The following is a 23648-nucleotide window of genomic DNA, read 5'->3' as shown; positions in this document are numbered from 1 at the left end:
ATGTCAACCCAAATCACCCGCCCCCCTTCCCCCCCCCCCAAATCACCCTTTCTACGCAGCTTGCTCCATGTGTGGCCGGGCTCCCCAGGCTGCCAGGAGGAGAGAGATTGTCAGCCAGTGATTTGGAACCCCCAGGTCAGGGACTGGGAAGGGGCACAGATTGGCAAGCGCCCCCACATCCAGTGGGTTGGTTGGGAGGCTGGCCCGGTTCGTACCATCAAGATATGACAAGAGGTATACATGATAGCGGACTAGGAGGTGTTGAAGCAAGCATAAAGTTGCGAGTGAGGAGTGGAGCTGAGGAGAAGGAAGATAGACACAGCGATACCTCAGGAGTGGCTTGCTCCCCCGATCCGAGAGCCGATAGAGCCCGGGGAGGTATGGGCCGCTAGGTTTTCACCAACAGGTATCCCCCTACAGGTGGCAGGAAGAGTGGGTGGCGCTCCACTTGGGATCTTTTTCATAGTGCAGGAGGGGGGGCGTCTGGCTCTTGACAGAGGACAGCAGGATGAGAGGATAGCTGTCCTTTCATGGAAGAGGATCTAGGTGGTTGGCCTTTAGGGGAAGACATGGCGGCTGGACCCTTTGGTCTTTTGGCAGGAGCTCAGGGAGTGGCGCCTCTGGATCTGGGAAGGAAGGCCACTTGAGGAGCTGGAGTGGGATCCGGGAGAGTGGCTTTGGCCGGCCATTGCGGTCGCCAAGAAGCTAGCGAGGTTCTTGGAGTACACCGCCAGGATTGGCAGACATGTACTGATGTAGGAGGACATGGATTGGGTGCCTAATGCACATGCACATAATTGGTTGTCACTTGCTGCACGTGGATGGTCATTTGTGATTTCTGGAGGCCACCATTGTCACTCCTCTACAATATGATGATAACTATTGTACCTTGTCATGTTGCACAAGTGGATCTAGTTCTGTCACTCAATTGTCTTAATGTGTTCATGCCTGTTTTTAACTCTATGCTCACGAATCTTGTGTTCTGCTTCCACATTGCCTCATTCTAACATGGGCAATTTCAAGAAGACTACTCGGCAATTACCTTCATAGGCAAGTTCAGAACCTCTATCATGCAAGAGTCATCCCGACCACTAAGGGGTTTCTCATATGGTGCGGTCCATAAAACTAGATGTTCCATTAGCCTTTTCTTTCGAAAGAAAAGTAAATTCTATCAATAGCACCTTGGAGAAAATCCCCCGAGGTAAAACACAAAGTAAAAAGGACCCTATAGAGAGTAGCTAGGTACATCATAAGTAACCAATCTGGTGCACACACTTCATTTTGAGCAAAACAACTATTTCGAGGACAGAAAAAAGCTGCTTCTTTTTTGGCCCCAAATATGGTCAAGTATGATTGCCCCTATTCATACTCGTACAGAATCCACGTGTGGAAACATATAGAATCTGAATCATACGCATTGGAATGCAACTATGATCCAGCCTTGTACCTGTACCTGACATATTCTCTTGACCAGAGAGCTAAGATGAGTACATTCCTCTCCTGTTAGGTTTTTTATTTTTTAGAGGGATATATTTTTACCTTGGTGGTACATATGACTGAGGTGTTTTTTTAATAGCAACACTCTCCCTTCCCTCCTTCATAACTCATTGTTGGACATTTTAGCAAGGTAGGAGTTTTAAGAGCACTTGTATACACATATTACTGTACTCTTCTTTGTTTGTCTCACTCACACTGAAGCCCTCAAGAACCTAGCTACTGGCAAGTATGAAAGTGCATTGCACATAGGAGTAGAATCACTAGCACTGAGCTGCATTTTGTGTGCATACAGAACGTTCCGTACGATGTTGTTCCGTACATTCATTTCATACGGTTTCATATGGTTCTCGTGCATTCAGCAAGTCAACCATTTCATATGACCTACTCTCCCTCTCCCTCTCCCACTTTGACATACACTCCCTCTCTCTCTTTCCCTCCCTCTTTCACTTTCTCACCCACACCTTCTGTCACGAGGACGTGAAAATTTGATGCTTTGCTTATGTTTAATTGACATTTGATTAAAGGATTAATCAAATGTGCAATTAAAAGATGCGTATGTGTTGCACATGTGAGGTGCAAGCTACTTTTTTTACAGTTGAAGGCTGAAGGACCCTGTGAAAAATATGGGTGTCAAAGGCAAAAGTTGTAACAAGTTACACTTGTTAGATTCTAGGTGAATTTTGGTGTCAGTTTGCCCCTAGGACCATTATCTGGCCATTAAGTGTCAGTGGTGACACTAGGGACTAGGCATTAATTAATGGATTAATGCTTGTCCAAGGGTCAATTAATGCATGGGACCACTTTGGGTTGCAAATGGCCTAGCCAATTAATTTTTGGATGGGTAAGGTCAATTTTTTGAGCATGGATTAAGGGCTGAATTAATTTTCAGAAGTAATTAATTTTGAAAATTAATTAAATGGCTGAAAATTACTGAAAATGGATTAAAAAAGCTGCCACTTGGCAAAACTTTCCCATGCAAGTGGGGGAAAGGCTAAATAGGGCTGAAGGGAGAGGGAAATCTCGTTCTTTCATTTTAGAGTTGTTGGGAAGAGGTGTTGGATTGTTGCTGCCAACTTTTGGGGCCATTTCCCAGCCATTGGAGACCATTTTGGTGATGGAGATTGCATATTCTTGACATTGGGAAGCTGGCAATTGTTGCTGATGCACTTTCTCCTGAAGATCATAGTCTTTGATGCTCCTATTATTGTTGGTGCATCCATTTGGGGCTGGTACAGCAGGGCAGCAGCTGATTTTGATTAGTTCTTCGCAACAAATCTCAAAATTTTCTCTCTCTACAGCATTCTCTCATCTCCTTCAACCTATGCTCAGCAAAATTCTCAGCAATTCTTAGCCATTTGGAGGAGATCTCAGCCATTTTTGGTAGGCTGATCTGTAATTTCTACAGTAAACCCTAATTTACAGTAGAAATTAGGGTTTAGCAGCCACCTTGGGATCCGTGCCAGAGATTAAAGGCTCAAGGGACTAAAATCAACAGCTGATAATTGAAGATTATCAAGGGATTTCAAGAGCCAGCCCATCCGGAACTGATTTGGGGTAGCATTTGGCCAGCCAAGGGTCAAATTGGAGAAGAAGTCCTGGGTGAATCAAGGGGCAAATGACCCAAAAGGCTTGCTGGTCATTTATGACAGCAAGAGCAATTGGTTAGCAGGAGATTGAAGAATCTCAAGCTACTCCTTTCAATTGAATGAAAGCTAAAGAAATACCACAGAGGGCGCCAGTTTTGGGGCCAACAGGGAGTCTACTGTCCAAGAATGTTATGGTAAAGTGTGTATTTCATTTCATGTGCATTTATTTATTGCTGTAATTAACTCTTAAATCAGGTTATCACCACCCATTCCAAGAAAGAAGGCTGGTTTCACCTTCTCTTTCCCTCCTCCCCCTATCCCTCTCCCTCTCCCTCTCCCTCTCCCTCTCCCTCTCTCACTTTCAAGTTTCATCCACATTTCCTCTTCCTCTCCCTCTCCCTCTCTCACTTTCAAGTTTCATCTACATTTCCTCTTCCTCTCCCTCTCCCTCTCTCACTTTCAAGTTCATGACACTACATGCTTTCCATAAACTTTACTTAAGTTGTATATTTTATATGCGTGTAAAATGATTTTATATATAATTTTATATGTATTATTAGCAGTTCTCTTCTCTCTATTAGACAAGAGACTATATTAGCAAAGTATTAGCACACTTTTTTCAGATTTTCAAAAAGTTCTTATGACTTTCCTCCCTCCATCACCATCCCCTCCCCAAAATAACCAAACATTCCACATCTCCCTCCCTCTTTCTTTGCTTGACATTTCAGGAAAGCGTCACTCTATAAGCATTAAATAATTAAAACTTGCAACAGAAGTTTGAGAATGCTACAAGTTGTACATGTTTGCCAATGATTGGTAAAGGAAAATTGAAAACAGTATTATAGAGAGGACATCAGTTCTATTACATTAAAAACCAGTCATTGATGCTTTCCAACCAGGGCAGAGAATATACATTTAGGCCTTGATTTTTGCATTTGCATACATGTGCTGGAAAAACTAGAAAGTACATAAGGGGCAGGTTACCTGAATATAGGGTATCAGTGCAGGTTCAACAGCCATTGCATCCTGCACAAGCCCTGATAATGTCTCACTAGATAATGTCCATGGCTCAGTCATGAAAGTTGCAGGATTAAGAAGGGCAGCCTCAATTCCTTTACCAAGCATTTCAAGCAACAACCTGGCTTGCATATCTAGCACAACAGCTCTCACATCTGAACCATCTGCACCCTCTAACATTCGACATTTTATCCGATCCAAAGCCTGCAATTCATAGAAAATCACCGCATCTGCCTTTCCTCCTGCCTGCCTCCTCTAAAAACCCCCCAATCCAACACACCACCACCCCCCCCCACTCCCCCAAAAAAAAAAAAAAAAAAAAGAGAGAAAAGGGCAGACAGTAACATCCTCACCAGCCTTCTGAGAATACTCAATAATCCCAACACCACATTGTTAAGGAAAGCTTCAGCCACAGTTACAGATGCACACATTCACATGGGTTCATCCACCTTCATTGTGTTCTCTCTCTTTCGCTGTCCACTCTCTTTCCTTCCGCATCGCACCTCTGGTTTCATCATGGTATCAAAGCGTGCAATTCATCCTCGCTAGTGAACACTCATCATAGATGCTCCAGCCATCTGCTTGTGGAAGAGTACCAATCCGTACTTGAACTTCAAGACAAGAAGGCTGCACATCTGAAAGTTTTGGTGGTGCAGCTCTGTTTGGTACTTTCCCATCAATGTAGGGAATGTTCGTTGCTGCTCATAGCAGCACGAGGCAGTGTTTTGCAGCAGGTTGCAGACCCCTTCCCCCAATACTGCAATTTTAATCATGTTGCTTCAGTGTTTGCACGTCCCCATAATCGTACGTGAATGTTCATGATTGTTTGTCGCAGCAAGAGGCTGTGCTGCAGCAGTTGGCAGAATCCCCCTCCCCTAAAATTACATTTTGTATTGTGTCCCTGCCCCAGCAGGAAGCTGGAGTCAGCAGCAGTGTGTAGATCTCAGGCATGCCCCCGCAAAACCCACAAAACCACTGAAAAAAAGGTGCCTTTGTATATTGTCCCTACCCCAGCAAGACACTATGTTCTGCAGGAGTTCACACACGTCCACCCCCTCAATGCTATTTCTATCGAGTTGCTACCCGAGAATCATTTCACAAAAGTGTCCCGCCCCAAATAGTGTGATTTCTATCATGTGCCAACCCAGACCTATAGGTTGTACCATACACATAGGAGCCACTCCCACCCATCCTTCATTTTGCATCAGGACCACTCCCACCCATCCTTTATTTTGCATCAGGACCACTCCCACCCATCCTACATTGTGCATCAGGATACCAGGCCCCATTTCACCTGATGGTTTATTACCTTTGCTTGTGGTTTGGACCTTGGTACATGGGAGGTTGGAATAGCATAGAGGTTTGTGTTTATCTAGCTTTTGATTTTGAAGCATTCAACAACTGTCCCAATGAGCTCACCATGGTGTTTGTGCAGTCCAAGGCAAAGGACTTCTGTGATTAGTGTGACAGCAGCAGGCGACATCCTCTTTCCCTGCATTTTCATGCGGTTCCAAATGTCTTTAGCACCCACGCTCTCTCTGCTGCCCTGCGCCACCTTTCATGTACTTTTCAGCCACCTTCTTCCCGTCCATCCCATCCCTAGCTGCAGTTTGCAGCATGGCGGCCTCACCCCACACCAGATTAGCAGCAACATCTGCATTTTTGCTGATCCTCTATGTTTGCAGGCTATTCTCTCTCTTCATTTTCCTTTCAAAGATTTTTGTTTTGGCTACAGTGATGACATCTCTGTCATTTGTGCCAACAAGCAAGCTGAAGGAGACACTTCAGAAGTGGTTCGTGAAGCCCATCCTAAAGATGCATTCCCATTGGGCTTACCTCAAAGGACATATTCTAGCACCACCCAACATGGTGTCTCAAATGGAGATACACCAGTTTATTGTTGTTGATCAGGGGGCCTTGGCTGCCCTCATTTCCCTCATCTGTTAGGTGTTGACAGTAAGCACAAGGCTGCTCAGTCTCTATAGTCTTACCTTGTTGACAGGTTTGCCAGGACAGGCCACCTTCTTCCTTATAACCTTGAAGAGTAGTTGGTGACTTTCAAGCTGGAAGACCCAAATCTCACTAAGCATGTGCGGCAATGTTTCACCTCATGGATTAACTGACCAAGGCCAACGGTCTTTTGATGACAGTGACTTTATTATCTACATGCTTCAGAAATCGCCAGAGTCTTTTCATGCTTTCAAGACTACTCTCAATTTTCAAGAGAAGCTGTCCAAGTTGGTGGCTTTTCAAATTATGCTTCAAAAGGAGATCACAGCTTCTAGCCCTTCCCAATCACAAGTGGCCCTTTTTCTAAGGGTCCTTGACCTGGATGCAGCACAAGTATTGTAGTGGTCAAAATACCAAGTACCAGTCACTTGTTCCCACTATTTTGATGAGGACAAGAATGACGAGGCTAATGATTCCTGTAAGACGGGATCCCCCAACTGCAATTATTGTGGTCAGAGACACCGCAAATACAAAGATGCAACCATCATATGAATGATGAAGAAGCATGTCACATCAATTAAAAATGTAAAAGGACTCTTAATAATTCAATTAAACTTCACCAAAAGACATCTAATTCAAATAAACTCTAATTCTACTATCCCTAGCTCTAGGCATAGTTCCCATTGCACTAGCGGTGGAAGATATCACACTACTGATTACATGCCAGAAGGGCAGGGCAAAGGATCAAGGTTAAACGTGAAACTTCCATTCATTGAAAGTTTGGACCTTAATTAAGTAAACTTGAAAGTTTTGCCCAGTGAGGAGTTATTAAATCCGAAGCACGCTCCTCATCATTTCATAATTGCATTCCATCCAGGGACAGAACAGATCCATCTGATCCATCCTGCCTAGTCGGATCTATCCATTCCAGACTGGATCATCAACATGACTATTTCCTATTTGAACAGTTTTCTACTACCCATTGGCATGATCATTTGTGACCCCCCATATGACCATTTTGCAACCAATTTATTGGCTGGGACAGTTATAAAACAGCCTTCTCCCACATCACTCTCCATCCTCAACCTTCAAGACAGTTCACAAATCCTTTTCCTTACACACCTCTGACTTTGAGAAACACACTCATTGCACCAATGATTATTGTTGGACTTGCAAGTATTGTGGCAAGATCCAAACCAGTAGTACTGTGACTAGGCTTCTCATCCACTTGTCCAAGATGAGTGGAGAAAGAAGTCCATGCCTGAAGATCCCTCACGCTGTGGCTAACGAAATCATCAAGAAGGCTTCTCCCATTCCAAAGGCATTGGGCAAGATCACTGCAAGTATTGCCCAAGCTCAAGAGGAGATAGTCTCACCCAGCATATGCACACCTATGACCAGCCCTTTGCCTATTCCTACAGCTACTATGGAGGGATTCATATACCCCTCCGATTTCCTTCCACATTGTCTATGGGTCAAGACAAGCCACGCTTGTTGAAACCATGGGATCTATTCAGACCCACTATCGTTCCTTAAAAAGTGAAAGCAACAGAAATCGACATTGCATGAACCTTCCATATTCTAAGAGTAGATAGATAGAGGAGAATGGTGAAAGCCATATCCACCGTGGGTTCATGCGAGTGGTGGCATGGACTTACGTACAACGACATGCGCACAAAGAAGCTACACGAGGACTGGAGAGTTACACCAGCCTTCCTACTTGGCAAGGATGGTGATAACTTGACTTAACTCATACACAAATCTAGAAATGCACACTTTACCACTTAATCTTAGACATGTGATACCCAATTGGCCCCAACAATCGGTGCCCTTGTGGTATTTCTTTATCCTGAATTAGTATAAGGTTGAAGCACACTAAAATTTAGGCTAGTCTCCTTCAATCTTCAATACAAATGGTTGTCATAAATGACTAGGACTGCTTCAGAAAAAATTTCCCCTTGATTGTACAACAATCCAAGCTTAGTTTGGGTCTTCAATCTCTTGCATGCGGGCCACAAATTTTTGAGAATGGACTAGGCCTCATATCAGCTGCAAATTAAAACCTTCAGCTACTACACCAAATACCTGAGTCTTCAATAATTAAGCATGGATCCAAAGCCTGCTATGGAGACCCTAATGGCTATTGCAAATAAGGGTTTCAGAAGCAAACTCTTCAATTGCTCTTCTATATCTTTTGAGTGATATTTCTCATTTCAATTTTGATGGCACCAACAGCTTCGAAAGGGGGATATAACCCTGGTACATCTAATGAACCCTCCTCTTTTCTATCATTGGCTCTCACTAAGTCGGAGAAGGAAACCCATTGCACTTCTCCTATTGCGTTGCACAATCACTTGTCGCCTCTCTCAAAGCTCATCCGATGGTGGCTCCTTTCCCCTTCAGCCTTTCAATGCTAGAATGACCCTCAATCAGCCCCAAAACAGCCTTCTCTCAGCTTGCATGGGCAATTTAAACAAGTGGCAGGCTCTTCTCCCACTTGGCAAACTTGTAAATGTAATTTTCAGCATTAATTACTTAAATTAATTATCCATTTTGACCCTGCCCAATAACTAGCTAATGCCCATTCACAATTAATGTGCTAAACTCCATACGACATTAAATGGTCCCAACATTAATTGGCAATATTGGCCTTGAACTAGCATTAATTTGCCTAGTTCCACAATGTCACCACTGGATATATAATGGTCCTATTAATGGCCTAGACCCCAAATCAACACCAAGTACCCAAAACTACCTTCCCGGCATAACTTTTCACAACTTTTACCGATCTCACCCAATGTTCACTTGGGTTAAGTAGGCGTCACTATGACTTAACTCATTTGCACTTCACATGTGCAACTCACATATACACAACTTAATAATGCCAAAGCTAAGCATTAAAAATAAACATCCTTGTGATAAACATCCCCCTTGAAATCCTTGTAATTTTCCTCAATTGCAATATAAGGTGACAAAATCAAAACAAATACTAAACTAAAAAAAGCATAGGTGTCACGGAGACGTGAAATATTAACATGTTTTAATCTTGCCGATAGCATTTGCTTAAGTTACTATTCAAATGCGCAAGGTTGTTTATCACATGTGATGTACATGCTAATTATATCATGGTAATAGGCCAAGCACCTCGAGAATGCAGCGGGTGTCAAAGGCAAAAGTTGTGATAAGTTATGCCAACTAGGCTTTGGGGGTTAGGTGGTGTCAGTTTTGACCCTAGCACAGTTGTTTGGTTAATAAGTGTCATTGGTGACACTAGGGCTTGGCATTAATTAATTAAGTAATGCGAATTTAAGGGTCAACAAAGGTTGGCGACCACTCCATGTTGCAAATGGCCTACCCAATTTAATTATGGATGTGTACATTTAAATTTGAGCACGGTCAGAAGAGCTGAAATTAATTTTAGATGATTTAATTCTGAAAATTATTTAAATTATTGGATAGTGTTGAAAAATGGGTTTAAAAGGCCACCACTTGGCATAAATGCCCATGCAAACTAAGAAAACGTTTTTGAGGGCTTGGTCTCAACCATTCAATCAGTTTATAGCCTGTGTGGAGAGAGAGAGAGAGAGAGAGAGAGAGAGAGAGAGAGAGAGAGAGGGAGGGAGGGAGGGAGGGAGGGAGGGAGGGAGGGAGCTATTGGTCCGTTTTTTGATTAGAGAACAACAATTTGCTGCAAAAAACAAACATCTAGGGGTCTCAGCAAGCAATGGACAGCAAGGAGACACCTTTTAGGGGCAAGTAACAACATTGTTGATCAAGTGACAGCATCTTGGAGATGCCTAAATGTTAAGAATAGCAAATGATGCTTGCCCATAGAGGCTAGATCTATGCCCTGAAGAGGTTAGAAGATAGACAAGTCATGTATGCTCTAAAAAGAGATGTCCAAAATCCCATAAGCACAGTGAGGAACAGTGGTACTACCCAAAAGCTATATAAGCATGTACTTGACACTCATTTCAATGTAATGGTACAATCACTTTGAGTCACTCAAGATTGTGTTTATGAGTCCATTAATCTATTTTGGAACCTAATTCACTTGAGTTATAATTTCTCATTTTAATCATGTATCGTGTGTTTGATTTGCATCCACCGTAGCTCATCTAGTTCTAGGTCCATGATTCTCAATATAGTATCAGAGTCATGGCTGAGCTAGGTAGCTAGTGGTGTGTTTTCTAGTGTCCTGCATGTGGAGAGCCCCTTGTTTCATCTCTTCTGGGTAGGATGTACTCATAAATGGATTGATTGATTTTGTGTCTCTCTTTCTGTATCATAACGGGCAGGATTGAAAGCAGCAGCAGTAGCATCAAGACTCCTCAGGACGCCCGAAGTGAGGTATCACAAATTTGAGAGGTTAAGCGGATATATCATCCTCGACACACAAATCACAATCCCTTCTCCTTATCAGTACAGGCTGCAATGGCGGCCGTCCATCTGATTTCAGCCTCTGAATTTTTGGCTTGCACTCGATCGCCTTCTCCGACACTAAGAAGGCATGGCTTCGAGCAGGCCATGAGCAGCAAAAACTTGTCGACACTTTGTTGCTCGTCCAGTAACAGCACTTTGTACACTCCTTATGACAGGTTGGATACCATGAAATCAGTTTGCTTTTCTCTGGGTTCTTAGATGTGCAGGAAACCACTGCTTTTAGTGCCCCTAAGTACATCAACTTATGGGGTAGGCTTAGGCCATAGCACATCTCTGCCCTTACTACGAAGAGGAAAAGATAGGAAAGCTACATCACCTATGTGTATGGCTGCAGCAGCAATGTTGGGAATAAAGGGCCATCGTGCCTTTTATATGTGCACAGGTGTGAACACACCCTTAGCACATTGTACCTTAGCACATTATACTTTCATACATATATCTATCTAAAACCTAAAGTGGTACACTCGTCGTTGTACCCAAAAAAAACATGTTCACTCTATACTCTGCTCTCTCGCACTCTCACTGTCTCTCTCACTGCGCGTAATGACTGTCTGCCTCGATCTTCGTGCCTAATCGATTCCTTCAAACTGGTATCAGAGCCAATGGTTCACTCAAGCTGTTGAGAATTGCAAGCGACACGCAGAGTCTCGTGTAACAGTCTTGTGTACTGTTGACGAGCCAGCAAGAGGCAGTACGAGCAGGAATCACTGGCGTGTTGCTGGCGGGCAACAGTCCGATAGAACAGGCAGTAGCGTGACCGGCTGTGACTAGTCAAGGTCCAGTGTGGACCAAGGAGACTGCACGAGCAGTAGCGTGACGAGCTGCGACAGCCTGGACCAAAAACGGCTGACTAGACTGGAAGAGCTGTATGCACAGAAGAACGCTACAAGTAAAGTGTATTGGCTGAAAAAGCTTATGGATTTGCGTATGAAAGAAGGTACAGCAATGTCTACTCACTTGAGTGAGTTTAACTCCATTTTCAGCCAGCTAGTTGCCTTGAAGTTCATGATTGATGAGGAATTTAAGGCTACTTTCTTGCTTTGCACTCTACCAGAGAGTTGGGATACATTCAGGATTGCCATGAGCAATTATAATGTGATCCTTTTGTATGCTGATGTAGAGAGTGCTCTACTTATGGAAGAGATGAATCGATAGAACAATGCATCCACCAAGTCTTCAAGTGCTTTGCGTACTAGGGGCAGAGCACAGCAAAAGGGCAAATATGATGGCAAGGGACGCAATAAATCACATGGCAAAGATGTTGAATACCATCATTGTGGCAAGAAGGGTCACGCAAAAAGTGACTGCTACAAATGGAAGAAAGAGAAAGAAAAATGCAAGAAGACAGATGATTGCAAGGAAGAGAAGAAGGACAGTCAGCCTAAGAAAAGAAGTGTAAAAATTGAAGAGGTGAATGTAGTCACTCATGATAGTGATAGTGGGGCTGATGTACTCTTTGTCTCTTCACATTTTGGTGCACATGCTCTACTTGTAGATACGCATGATGACATGCATACCTGGATTCTTGATTCAGGTGCTTCTTTTCATGTCAACCCTCATCGTGAGTGGTTTTTCGCATATACAGGGGGTCGACATGGTGTTGTCCATCTTGGGGACAACTATGCATGTGAGATTGCAGGTATTGACAGTGTGCAGTTGCAGTTTCAGCATGGCTCTGTCTTTACACTTCAACATGAACGCCATGTACCTCAGCTCAAGAAGAGCTTGATCAGCACAGGGCAGCTAGATGATGATGGTTTTCATACCACCTTTGAAGATGGAAAATGGAAGATCTGTAAGGGATCTAGGGTTATTGCCAGAGGTTGCAAGAGTGATACGTTGTATCCACTTCATGTATCTAGTGTGCGTGACCATGTTGTTGCCGTGATCGAGCAGCTAAGAGTTTCTTTGTGGCATGGCCGGTTGGGACACATGAGTCAAACAAAAATGAAAGTGCTTTCTCATTTGGGCTACTTGCCTTGTCTTCGTTATGCTGATTTTGAGCACTGTGATAATTGTATTTATGGCAAACATGCACAGACTTCTCACAAAAAGTCTCTTTCTTTGAAATCTTCTCCTCTAGAGTTAGTACATTCAAATGTATCTCAAATGCCAGGATTATCTTTAGGGAGAAAGAAATATTTTGTCACCTTTGTCGATGATGCTACACGGAAAGTATGGGTTTATCCTATTCGTAGCTATGATGAAGTGCTTGACAAGTTTAAAAAATTCTTGGCATTGGCTGAAAATCAGAGAGATAAGACACTTAAGTGTCTTCGCTCTGACAATGGTGGGAAATATGTGTCCAAAGCCTTTCAGGCATTTTGTGATAACAAAGGGACAAAGAGGAAGCTCCCTACCCCTCATAATCCACCCCAAAATGGAGTTGCAGAGAATATGAATCAAACCATACAGGATAAGGTCCGTACGATGATGTCTCATACTGCATTACCCCATGGTTTTTGGGTAGAGGTTGTTACGTTCACTTGATTAATCGATCACCAAACAAGCCTTTGAGGGGGAGGGGGGGGGGTTTGTTTCCCAAGAAGCATGGTCAGACAAGCCACCTTCATATGCTTATTTGAAAGTGTTTGGCTACGAGGCTTTTGTGCACATTCGTAAAGAAAAACGCAGCAAACTTGAGCCAAAGTCCTGTAAATGCATTTTCCTAGGATATGGTGACGAGGGTGAAATGGAGTATAAATTGTGGGATCCCGAGAAAAGAAAAATAGTACGCAACGATGACGTTATCTTCCGAGAAGATCGCATGCACAAACAACCCGAAAAGACTGAGGAGGTTTATAGGATTGTATTCCGGGAAGAAATACCTTTTGGCCAGACAGCATGCTGAAAATGGAAATTTGCAAGAACAGCCAGCAAACAATGACCATTGGGTTAGGAGATCATCTAGGGCTACTAGACAACATGACAGATTTGTTCTTGGTGCAATTAATGTGGCTGAGTATGTCATGTTGACAGACTGTGGTGAACCGTCTTGCTTCAAGGAAGCAATGGACAGACAGGACAGCAAGAAATGGTATAAAGCCATGTTGTTAGAGATGGAATCTCTTGAAAAAAATGGCACTTGGGACTTGGTGCAGTTGCCTAAAGGGCAGAAAACCCTTCCATGCAAATGGGTTTACAAAATGAAAGTCACTTCTAGTTCGTCACCAAAGTACAAAGCAAGATTCGTTGCAAAGGGGTATAAGTAGGAGCATGGAATTGACTTTGATGAGGTTTTCTCTCCTGTAATCAAGATGACTATATTGAGAACCATTTTGGGCTTGGTTGCACTTGAGGATATGGAGCTCATACAGATGGATGTAAAGACTACGTTTTTACATGGTAATCTGTATGAAGACATATATGCAGCAGCCTGAAGGGTTTGTTGAACAAGGGAAAGAACAAATGGTATGTAAACTCAAAAGGAGTTTGTATGGGCTGAAACAAGCATCAAGAGAATGGTATCATAAGTTTGATACATTCATGCAGTCCCTAGACTTTCATATAAGTTAAGTGGATCATTGCTTGTACGCCAAGAAGGCAGTAGATGGCAGCCTGATTATCTTGGTTTTGTATGTTGATGACATGCTGATTGTTGGCAGGGATACTCATGTCTTGGATTCATTGAGGCAAAGTCTTCATGGCAACTTTGACATGAAGGATCTGGGTGATGCAAATCACATTCTTGGCATGCGAATACTCAAAGATAGATCTAAAGGTTTACTCTATCTATCTAAGCAGGAGTATATCTCCAAAGTTTTGCAGCGTTTCAATATGGAGGGGGGAAAACAACTGGGGTTCCATTGCCTCCATATGTGAAACTTAGTGCAGAGGACAGCCCTATATCTAATGATGAGAAGGCTGAAATGGCCAAGATACCATATGCTTCAGCTGTTGGCAGTTTGATGTATGCTATGGTTGCTACACGTCCTGACATTGCTTTTGCAATGGGAGTGGTTAGCAAATACATGGCAACCCCTGGCAAGAAGCATTGGGATGCAGTGAAAGGTATTATGAGATACCTTAAAGGCACAAAGGAGTTGTGCATCTGCTTTGGAAAGCAGAAAGCATCAATTATTGGCTATACGGATGCAGACTATGTTGGTCATGCGGACTGCAGGAAGTCCACTTCTAGGTATGTGTTTACTTTTACAGGAGGAGTGGTCTCTTGAATCTCCAGGCTACAAAAGTGTGTTACATTGTCTGCTACAGAGGCAGAGTATGTAGCTGCCACTGAGGCATGCAAGGAGGCTTTATGGCTTTTACATCTGGTGGGAGAGCTTGTCATCACGGAGTTACCTGTTCTCCATTGTGATAGTCAGAGTGCTATCATGCTAGCACGGAATCCTATCTTTCATGCAAAGACAAAGCACATATAGGTGAAGTATCACTTCATTAGAGATGTACTTGACAGCAAGAGCATTGAGCTTGTCAAAGTGCATACAGATGATAATCCTGCAAACCTTCTCATGAAGGGTCTTCCAGCAGAGCGGTTTGCTCATTGGCGACAGATGATGGGGAGTTGGATAGATATATTTATTTCAGCTTTGTACATACTTAGACTTAGCTGATTATTTTCTCCTCTTAAGGCACATTGCCTTTAGGCGGGAGATGGTTGGAAATAAAGGGCCATCGTGCCTTTTATATGTGCACGGGTGTGAACACACCCTTAGCACATTGTTCTTTCATACATATATCTATCTAAAACCTAAAGTGGTACACTCGTCATTGTACCCAAAAAAAACATGTTCATTCTATACTCAGCTCTCTCGCACTCTCCTTGTCTCTCACTGCGGGTAATGACTGTCTATCTTGATCTCCATGCCTAATCGATTCCTTCAAGCAGATACAGAAGGTGCGGACCTTTCATCCCCCCTGGCTGTAACTGAAAGTCCAAAGGGGTTTTTGAAAAGATATCCAGCACTGGTAACAGATTTCTTCTTCATGTGGCATTTTTTGAATGTCATATTTAACATCCTCAACAAGAAAATCTACAACTATCCTTATCCCTATTTTGTGTCGCCGATCCACTTGGGAGTTGGTGTTGCATATTGCCTTGTGAGCTGGGCTGTTGGCTTGCCTAAGCGAGCTCCGGTAAATAAGGAGCTTTTTGGACTCTTGGTTCTAGTTTCGTTCTGCCATCCTCTAGGACATGTGATGAGCAATGTCTCATTCGCAGCTATGGCTGTGTCATTCACACATACCATTAAAGCTTTGGAACCTTTCTTCAATGCTACTGCTTCTCAATTTGTTCTGGGCCAACAAATTCCCTTCAAACTCTGGTTTTCTCTGGCTCCAATCGTACTTGGTGTGTCAATGGCTTCTTTGACGTAATTATCTTTCAGTTGGACTGGGTTTCTTAGTGCAATGACTTCTAATATTGCATTTATCTACAGAAGTGTACTCCAAGAAAGCAATGACAGGGATGGACATCACAAACCTCTATGCATATATTTCAATCAAAGCACTCCTTTTCTGTATGCCACCAGCAATATTGATTGAGGGCCCTGCCTTAATGCAGCATGGATTTGCTGATGCCATTGCAAAAGTTGGTATGACAAAATTTGTGAGACGTTTTCCGGGTTGAAATGTTCTATCATCTTTACAATTAGGTGGCAACAAACACTTTGGAAAGAGTTGCACCTCTCACTCATGTTGTTGGCAACGTCTTAAAGCAAGAAGAAGATAAAGAAATTTCTGTTGTTGACAAACAAAGAATTTTCCATAATGGATCTCCCTTACTTGATCACGTTTTTCTCATAGTGGATGTAAAAACCCTTACCAAAATGTAAAGTTGCAAGCATTAACTTAATGTGACTAGGTTGCCAAAGAGCTAGTCTCCTGAGTCATCTCATCATGTAGGGGTGCCAAAAGCCAGCAATGATAGAGACTCATCATTTGAGGGGGGGTGTTGAGAATAGCAAATGATGCTTGCCCATAGAGGCTAGATGTATGCCCTGAAGAGGTTACGAGATAGACAAATCATGTATGCTCTAGGAAGAGATGTCCAAAATCCCATAAGCACGGTGAGGAACAGTGGTACTACCCAAAAGCTATATAAGCATATATTTGACACTCATTTCAATGTAATAGTACAATCAGTTTGAGTCACTCAAGATTGTGTTTATGATTCCAAGCTAATCTATCTTGAAACCTAATTCCATAGTTGTCAAGTATGAAAGGTACGATATGGTACGGTACGATAAAATACGGTACTAAATGGTACCTTAAGATTCTATAAGGTACGGTACGATATTAGTACGAAAAAAAATAACTTGATTATTTTGAACTAAAGATAATAGAATGGATATTTCAAGTCTAAATGGCAATGCCATTAGAGTATATAAGATGAGTACTTGAGGCTAACATGCCAAAACCTAATATTGCATACGCAACATGTGCTACTGCTACCTACAACTTATAACTACATAGATGGGAGTGGATACATCATACATGCATGATCATACAAATAAGAGAAGTGTGGGCTTGAGAGAGAAAAGGTTGAGAACAATTGTTTGAATCTCAAATACCCTAATCTCATGGAAAAACCATATTAATATAAGGAGCATTTAGGTTGTCCCAAAGTGCAATCCAAATGGGAAAGATGTATCCATTAAGTTGGTACCTTATGGTACTAATACGTAAGGTACGGTACCTAAAGTATTATATAGTATCAAACCTTTTGTACGTGGTACTAGTGCAGCTATGGTTGAGAGAGAGAGAGAAAGAGGCTAGAGAGAGACAAATAGAGAGAAGGTAGAGAGAGAGAGAAAGAGAGAGAGAGAGAGAGAGAGAGAGAGAGAGAGAGAAGGCTCCAATCAACAAGTGGTCTTGATTCAATTGGACCTGGAAAAGGCGTTTGACTGTGTGGACTGGTCTTTCCTTGCAGATCTTATGTCTGCTATGGGCTTTGGTATCCGGATGTCCAGATTGATCTACACCATTAGTAGTGAGGCTTCTTCAAGAGTTATGCTTAATGGTGGGGTTATAGAGCCATTTGTCCTTGCACGCTCGGTCCGACAAGGTTGCCCTTTGAGTCCTCTCTTCTTTGCCTTGGCGACTCACCCGGTCCTTTCAATGTTATCCTCCATGGCGGCTTCTGCCCAGCTGGCAGGGTTATCTCTTCCTTTGGGGCACCACTTCATTAGCCAATCTTTGGCTGATGACTCCTTTATGATTTTGTAGGCAGACACGGATAACATTCGCAAGGCATTAGATGTTTGGACGCTCTTTGGTCAAGCCTCTGGTCTTCGCATCAATGCCTTTAAGTCAGCCATTCTCAGTTGCACGGAGCCTGATTTACAGTCATTAGGCTGGCAGGGCCAGGTGGTTTCCCGTGGCTCCATTGTCAGGCATCTTGGATACCCATTGGGGGTGGATGTACGGCCAAAGGACCTGTTGGAGTGGATTTCACAAAAACTGGCCGCGAAGTTTATGTATTGGAAGTCGCAAGCTTGGCCGTTCCATGTCCGCCTCAAAGTGGCTCAGACAATTATGCTACCAATGCTGACGTATTTCCTGCCATTACTGCCATGGACGCCCACTACTTTGAAGGCTCTCACTCATCCCATTCGTTTCATGCTATGGAAGAAGGATTCACTGAAGGCAGGCATTTCCTGGATTTCATGGTCACATGCATGTACCCCTAAGCGCATGGGTGGTGGAGCTATTTTGGATGCAGAAACTCATATGCTGGCTCTTCGTTGGTCTCTTTTTCGTGCCATGTGTGTGGACCATCACCCGTGGACCATCATAGCCCGTTATTTTCTTGAGGACAGCGGGCTCCGCCAGGGTAACACACGGCTTCAGGCCTCATGGTGGCATGTCCTTAATGCTGACTCTCGATTTTCCAGTCCCTCTTCCTCTTTGTTACTGCATTTGGTGGGCTCTTGGAAAGTGGTGCTCCAAAAGGCCCGTTGGCATCCTGTAGGGGACCGCTTGCAGACTAATTCTTTTCAGCTCGAATTGTTGGCAGTATCCAGATTACTTTCATGGGAAGATAAACATCAGCTCAGACCAAGATTTAACCGTATGGCCCGTTTGGGTGTGACTTCGATTGCGGATGCTACCCTTGCTACTCGCAATGTCCTCGCATCGTTTCGGACTGCTAGGAGACTTTTCAGGATCCCGCGCGGATACCGTGATTTATGGGGGAAGCTTTCGTCGGAACTTCAAGGTAGGCAACCCTTTCCTGCCCTGGCTATGGATCGCCCTTGGCAGGACTGGGACCTTGCAGGCCGGTTGAGTCTGGAAAAGGCCTCTACTAATCAGGTGTATCATCTTCTCATTAAAGATCACCAATGGCTGGGTGTGAAAGCTAATACTGTTTGGGGCCTGCGGAAATCACTGTCATGGTGGCAGGCAACGCCGATGGAGGGATGGCAGAATAAGGCACCTTTCAAATGCAAGGTCTTTCTGTGGCGGGTAATGATTGGTGGTCTTCCTCTTGCCTCGGCCCTTTCCAAGCGTCGAATCTCGAATGGCAATTGTTTCTTCTGCACCACTACGGCGGAATCGGCCCGACATCGTTTTCTTTCTTGCCCGCTCGCCAAGAATATCTGGTCACTCTTGTCGCAAATCTGGCGCGCAGTGGTGGGGTCCTCACTGTCTCCTTTCGATTGGGTTTTTGTGCGCCCAAAGTATCCCACACCGCCACCGTTACATATGAAGATCTTATTTCACTTTTTCAGATACTGGGGATGCTGGCACATTTGGACCACCCGAAATGCTTTTCTCTTTGATGCGGCCTCTAATGTACCGCGACATATTGCAAGGCTTAAAGGGCTCTTGCATTGGTAGCTAGATCTCATCAGGCACTCTGACTTGCTCCCTCGGGAGGATTTGCATTCCTGGCATTTGGCAATTGCCTCTGGGTCCTTGCCATGATTGGTGTAACCTTTTTAGTATACTAGTCCGGGGATTTCCCACACGTTGGCCTAGGGCCCTCGTGTCTCTTGTACTCGTGTAATCATGTAATCTTGTACTTTTTTTCGTAATTAATACAATTACCTTTTACGAAAAAAAAAAAAGAGAGAAAAGGCTTCAGAGAAAAAGAGGGTGTGAAAAGCTTGAGAGAGAGAGAGAAAAAAAAAGAAAGAAAGAAAGTTATATTAATCTCTACAAAAGGCCAAGTTGGCCTATGAGACCAAAAGATTATATACAAAATGATTGGAAAGTTTTCCCAAGTCCTAGTAAAGCTACTATCTGGTATTATGGTGAACTAGATGAGTAGGTACAAAATGGTATACAGACTCGATACAATCTAGATGCACTTCAAGTGCAGTGTGAAACTGCTCATGGAGCGTGGTCATCTTAAGATGTCCCGCATGGGCATGTCTAGCATAAAGAGACTGAAGCGGCGGGGTATGGTTCCCCAGTGGCGTTGTAGTATCCGTTGTATCTGTAGGTGATGTCTCCTATGGAAGCGTGGGGCTCTTGGGTGTGGGCGGCGAGCTCTATCTCTCTCTGTAGCTCTATCCAAGGTGACTCCTCGGGGTGGGGCCATTGGTCGGTTGGCTCCAGTCCTCGTTGTAGAGGGGGTGGCTGAGGGTCTGTATAACTCTTGGAGGGTGCGTTTTTGCATGTTCCCGGCTTTTGGTCCCAAACCCATAGAGGGTGGTCTCTATGTCACCATATCTCCACGAGGAAGAGCCCGAAGCATTTCTAGTCGGGAAAGTCTAGTATTTGGGAGAGTGGTCTGAATCCCTCCTTGAAGAGACAATGGAAGGGGCCTCTGATCTTGTAGTACACCGGGCATCTACATATGTAATGTTCTTTTGTCTCTAGCTCCAACTGGCAAAGTTGGCTCCAGCTGGCAGAGAGAGGCTTGAGGGAGAAATAAGAAAGAAAGAAGAAAAAAAAGTTGTAGACTTGAAGGAGTGGAGCCAAAAAGTGCCTACTTTTTTGTACTAAATCGTACGGATACGTACCATACCATAGCATACGGATTCGTCTATACTACATACAGAGACAACCCTACCTAATTCACTTGAGTTACAATTTCTCATTCTAATCATGTATCGTGTGTTTGATTTGCGTCCACCATAGCTCATCTAGTTCTAGGTCCATAATTCTCAATATAACGAAAATTTAAGCATTTTCTTGCGAAGAAAATCAAATTTCTCTCTCATCTTGGCTTTCTCTCACCTTCTTCAATAATTTCTCAAAATATCTCATTATTTCTCAACCATTCTCAGCAGATCTCTAACAAATTTGGTGGACATCTTCTAAAATTAGGGTTTGACAGCCACCGTCAGACTCGTGCCAACAAGATTAGGCACTGTAGACTGAAAATCAGCACCAGAAATTCATGGAATTGACAAGGATTTCAAATGCCGGATCATCCAATGTAAATTGGGGTAACATTTGGCTAGGTGGTGGCTCCATTTGTGCAATTCCTGGGTGAAAATCAAAGGGCAATTGGCCCAAATTGCTTGCTCATTGTATGTACAGTAAGGGGCTTTTGGATCAACAAAGAAGATTATGGAATCTCAACATGTATACTATCTATTAGCAATCAAAGATAAACAAATACCTAAAGGATCACCAGCTTTGGGACCAAGCAGGTGTCTATTGTCCAAGATTGTTGAGGTAATGTGTGCATTTCAATTTATGCTCTATTATTCATTGTTGTAATTAAATGCTTGATCAGGTTTTACCATCCCATCCAAGGAGGAAGGCTGGTTTCATGGTTCCATTGCCCGGATTCCACTCACTCCCTTGATTTGGTGGGCCCGAGACACCTCGTTGCAAGCCAAAGCTTTACGCTAGTGCTGATTTTTGCTCTCAGCTGAGAAATTACAGCAATATGTCTTCATACAGTGAGATGCAATCAAGCAATGAGGATGATGCCTCTGAGTATGGACATGAAAGAAATGTAATGCCTCATCTTGGACAAGGCTCAAACCATGGACAACAAGCTGAAAATATTGCTATTGGGCAAGATAAAAGACCTTCAAGGCATACTGAGGCTGATGACCACCAAATTAAAGAGGAATTTTATGACCAATTCAAGAATCAAATGAGGACAGCAGCAAATCTCTTTGTTGAATGGGTAAAGAATCCTCAATTTACCCAATTTTTGAATGCTGAGAAGGACAACAAGGGCAAGAAGAAGTCATCTTCTACACCTTCGAGACAATAAGGTGCATTGAAGAAAATGCCAAAGCCTTCATTTGAAGCTCCCAAAGATGCTATACAAGCAAAACAATTAGTCTCTACGAGGAAATTGATGCATACGCAAGGTCAACTTGAAAGTGCCAACCCAATGCTTTTTGGACAGCAGTGCATTCATGCAATTAGGGGACAGCATGGTTACTTTGGTGGTGGCACTAGTTTTCATGCTATGGTGGGTCAGGGACCGCATACGGGGATGCATGACACAACTTCTTACCATATGCAACAAATGCATGGTATGCAAGGCCCAATGTATCCGGGTATGGTTGGTAATATACATAACCCCATATATAGCAATGTTGGCATCATAAGGACACAAAGTGGCAAGTTTAGCAATGCATATATGCAACCCACTGTGTTTGGGACTCATGGTATTAATACTGATCATGCAAATGCTCCGTATAGTATTGGTAATGAGGAAAAATACACCTAGTAATGCATGCAATGTATGGGAAACAGCATCTTGGTATGGTAGTATGCAAATTTCCATGCACAATCACATTGCAATGGTCCAAACTACACAAACAAGAATGTTTCCTAATGCATCTGGTGCTTCTAGCATGTTACGTGCACATGAGGAGCGAGTCAACTTGATGCAATGTTGCATGTTAGTTAAGTTGGAATTGTAACAATGTGAAAGCATAAAGCATCGCAATGCTTAAGGGGAAGAAAGGCCTATAACCTAGTGGAGGTCTGAGGCAAGTAAAGTTGGAGGTAAGGTTTCCCTATGCTTCTTGGTGAAGCTTCAACATTGTTTTACTACTAGATGCAAAGTGAATGGAAAAGGATGACTTGGCAAACCATCTTGAGTTGTAACTTTACCGAGATGCCACACAACATGTTGACGACAGTCAACAACTGAATGGGCCAAGTGTTTCTAACCCTATCTCTTGTGTTTATCTATCTGTCATGTTTAAAGTGTGGGGACGCAAGGGTTTGGGTCATGGTCAAGATCTAGGCCGATGTTGATTAGATAAACCGATTCGTTAAAGTTTTAAGTGTGGGGACATGTCCCTGTGCGTCTTGTTTGCATATATTTATGAATACACTGCTATCTGATCCTTAAACGATACCCTATTTTATTTATGCTCTGTAGAGGCCCCTTCCTCACTCAACCATCCTATTCCATACAACGATTCCTCTCTATAAAAGTGTGATTCTTCCTTTCAGCAACACCATTTTGTTGAGGAGTCATTCTACCAATGGCTTGATGCATAATGCCATGATCAAGCAAATATGTCTCAAAAGCATGAGACATATACTCCCCCCCCTTCTATCCATGCAAACTATCTACACTTTCAAGCCAATTGCAAATGGCCTGGCAAATTTAATTACAGCTAGGTACATTTTATTTTGAGCAGGGTCACAAATTAATTTTAGATTATTTAATTCTGAAAATAAAATTAAATGGCTGGATAATTCTGAAAAATGGGTTTAGAAGGCTACCACTTGGCAAAAATGGCCATGCAACAGAGAAAACATTTTTGGGGGTTACGTCTCAACCATTCAGTTAGTAAACAGTCTTTGGGGGGGGGGGGGGGGGGGGGTGTTTCGCTGCTAGTCCATTTTCCGATCAGAGAATGGCAATTTATTACAGAAAACAACCATCTCGGGGCCTCAACAAGCAACAGACCGCACCACAGAGACACCTTCCTGGGGCACACAATAGCATTGATAATCAAATAACAATATTTTGGAGGTGCCTGGCAGTAGGTAACTGCATTAAATGCATGCTAGAGCAAGCAACAAGCTGATTTTAGGGTTTTGTTGGGAAGAAAATCAGATCTCTCTAGAATGTTGGCTTTTTTCTCAAGTAATTTCTCAAAAGATCTCAACATTTCTCAGCCATTCTCAACACATCTCAGTCAAATTTGGTGGACAACAAGAGGATTTTTGCTATAAACCCTAAATTTCTGCAAAAATCAGGATTTGGAGCCACCTTGAGACTCTTGCCAAACAGGAATAGTCATTTGTTGG

At 43.2% G+C, this 23648-nt stretch overlaps 1 protein-coding gene and 1 pseudogene across 4 annotated transcripts in view; one reads left to right on the top strand and one right to left on the bottom strand.

Annotated features, from left to right (window-relative positions):
* The window catches only part of SFR6 (sensitive to freezing 6), a 230994-nt gene that overhangs the window by 57307 nt on the left and 150039 nt on the right, over nt 1-23648 (bottom strand). For all 4 annotated transcript variants that reach the window (XM_087680205.1, XM_087680204.1, XM_087680206.1 and 1 more), the window contains one exon: nt 4068-4304. In XM_087680205.1, coding sequence (XP_087536331.1) covers nt 4068-4304 — 237 coding nt within the window. The remainder of the gene's footprint in view (nt 1-4067; nt 4305-23648) is intronic.
* LOC148035241 (triose phosphate/phosphate translocator, chloroplastic pseudogene) lies at nt 10485-16288 on the top strand (annotated as a pseudogene).

Source organism: Lygodium microphyllum, chromosome 6 (assembly GCF_053477565.2).
Source record: "Lygodium microphyllum isolate KBCC chromosome 6, Lygodium_microphyllum_v1.1.10, whole genome shotgun sequence".
NCBI classification, from domain to species: Eukaryota; Viridiplantae; Streptophyta; class Polypodiopsida; order Schizaeales; family Lygodiaceae; genus Lygodium; species Lygodium microphyllum.
This window is presented reverse-complemented; position numbering and strand designations above follow the sequence as displayed.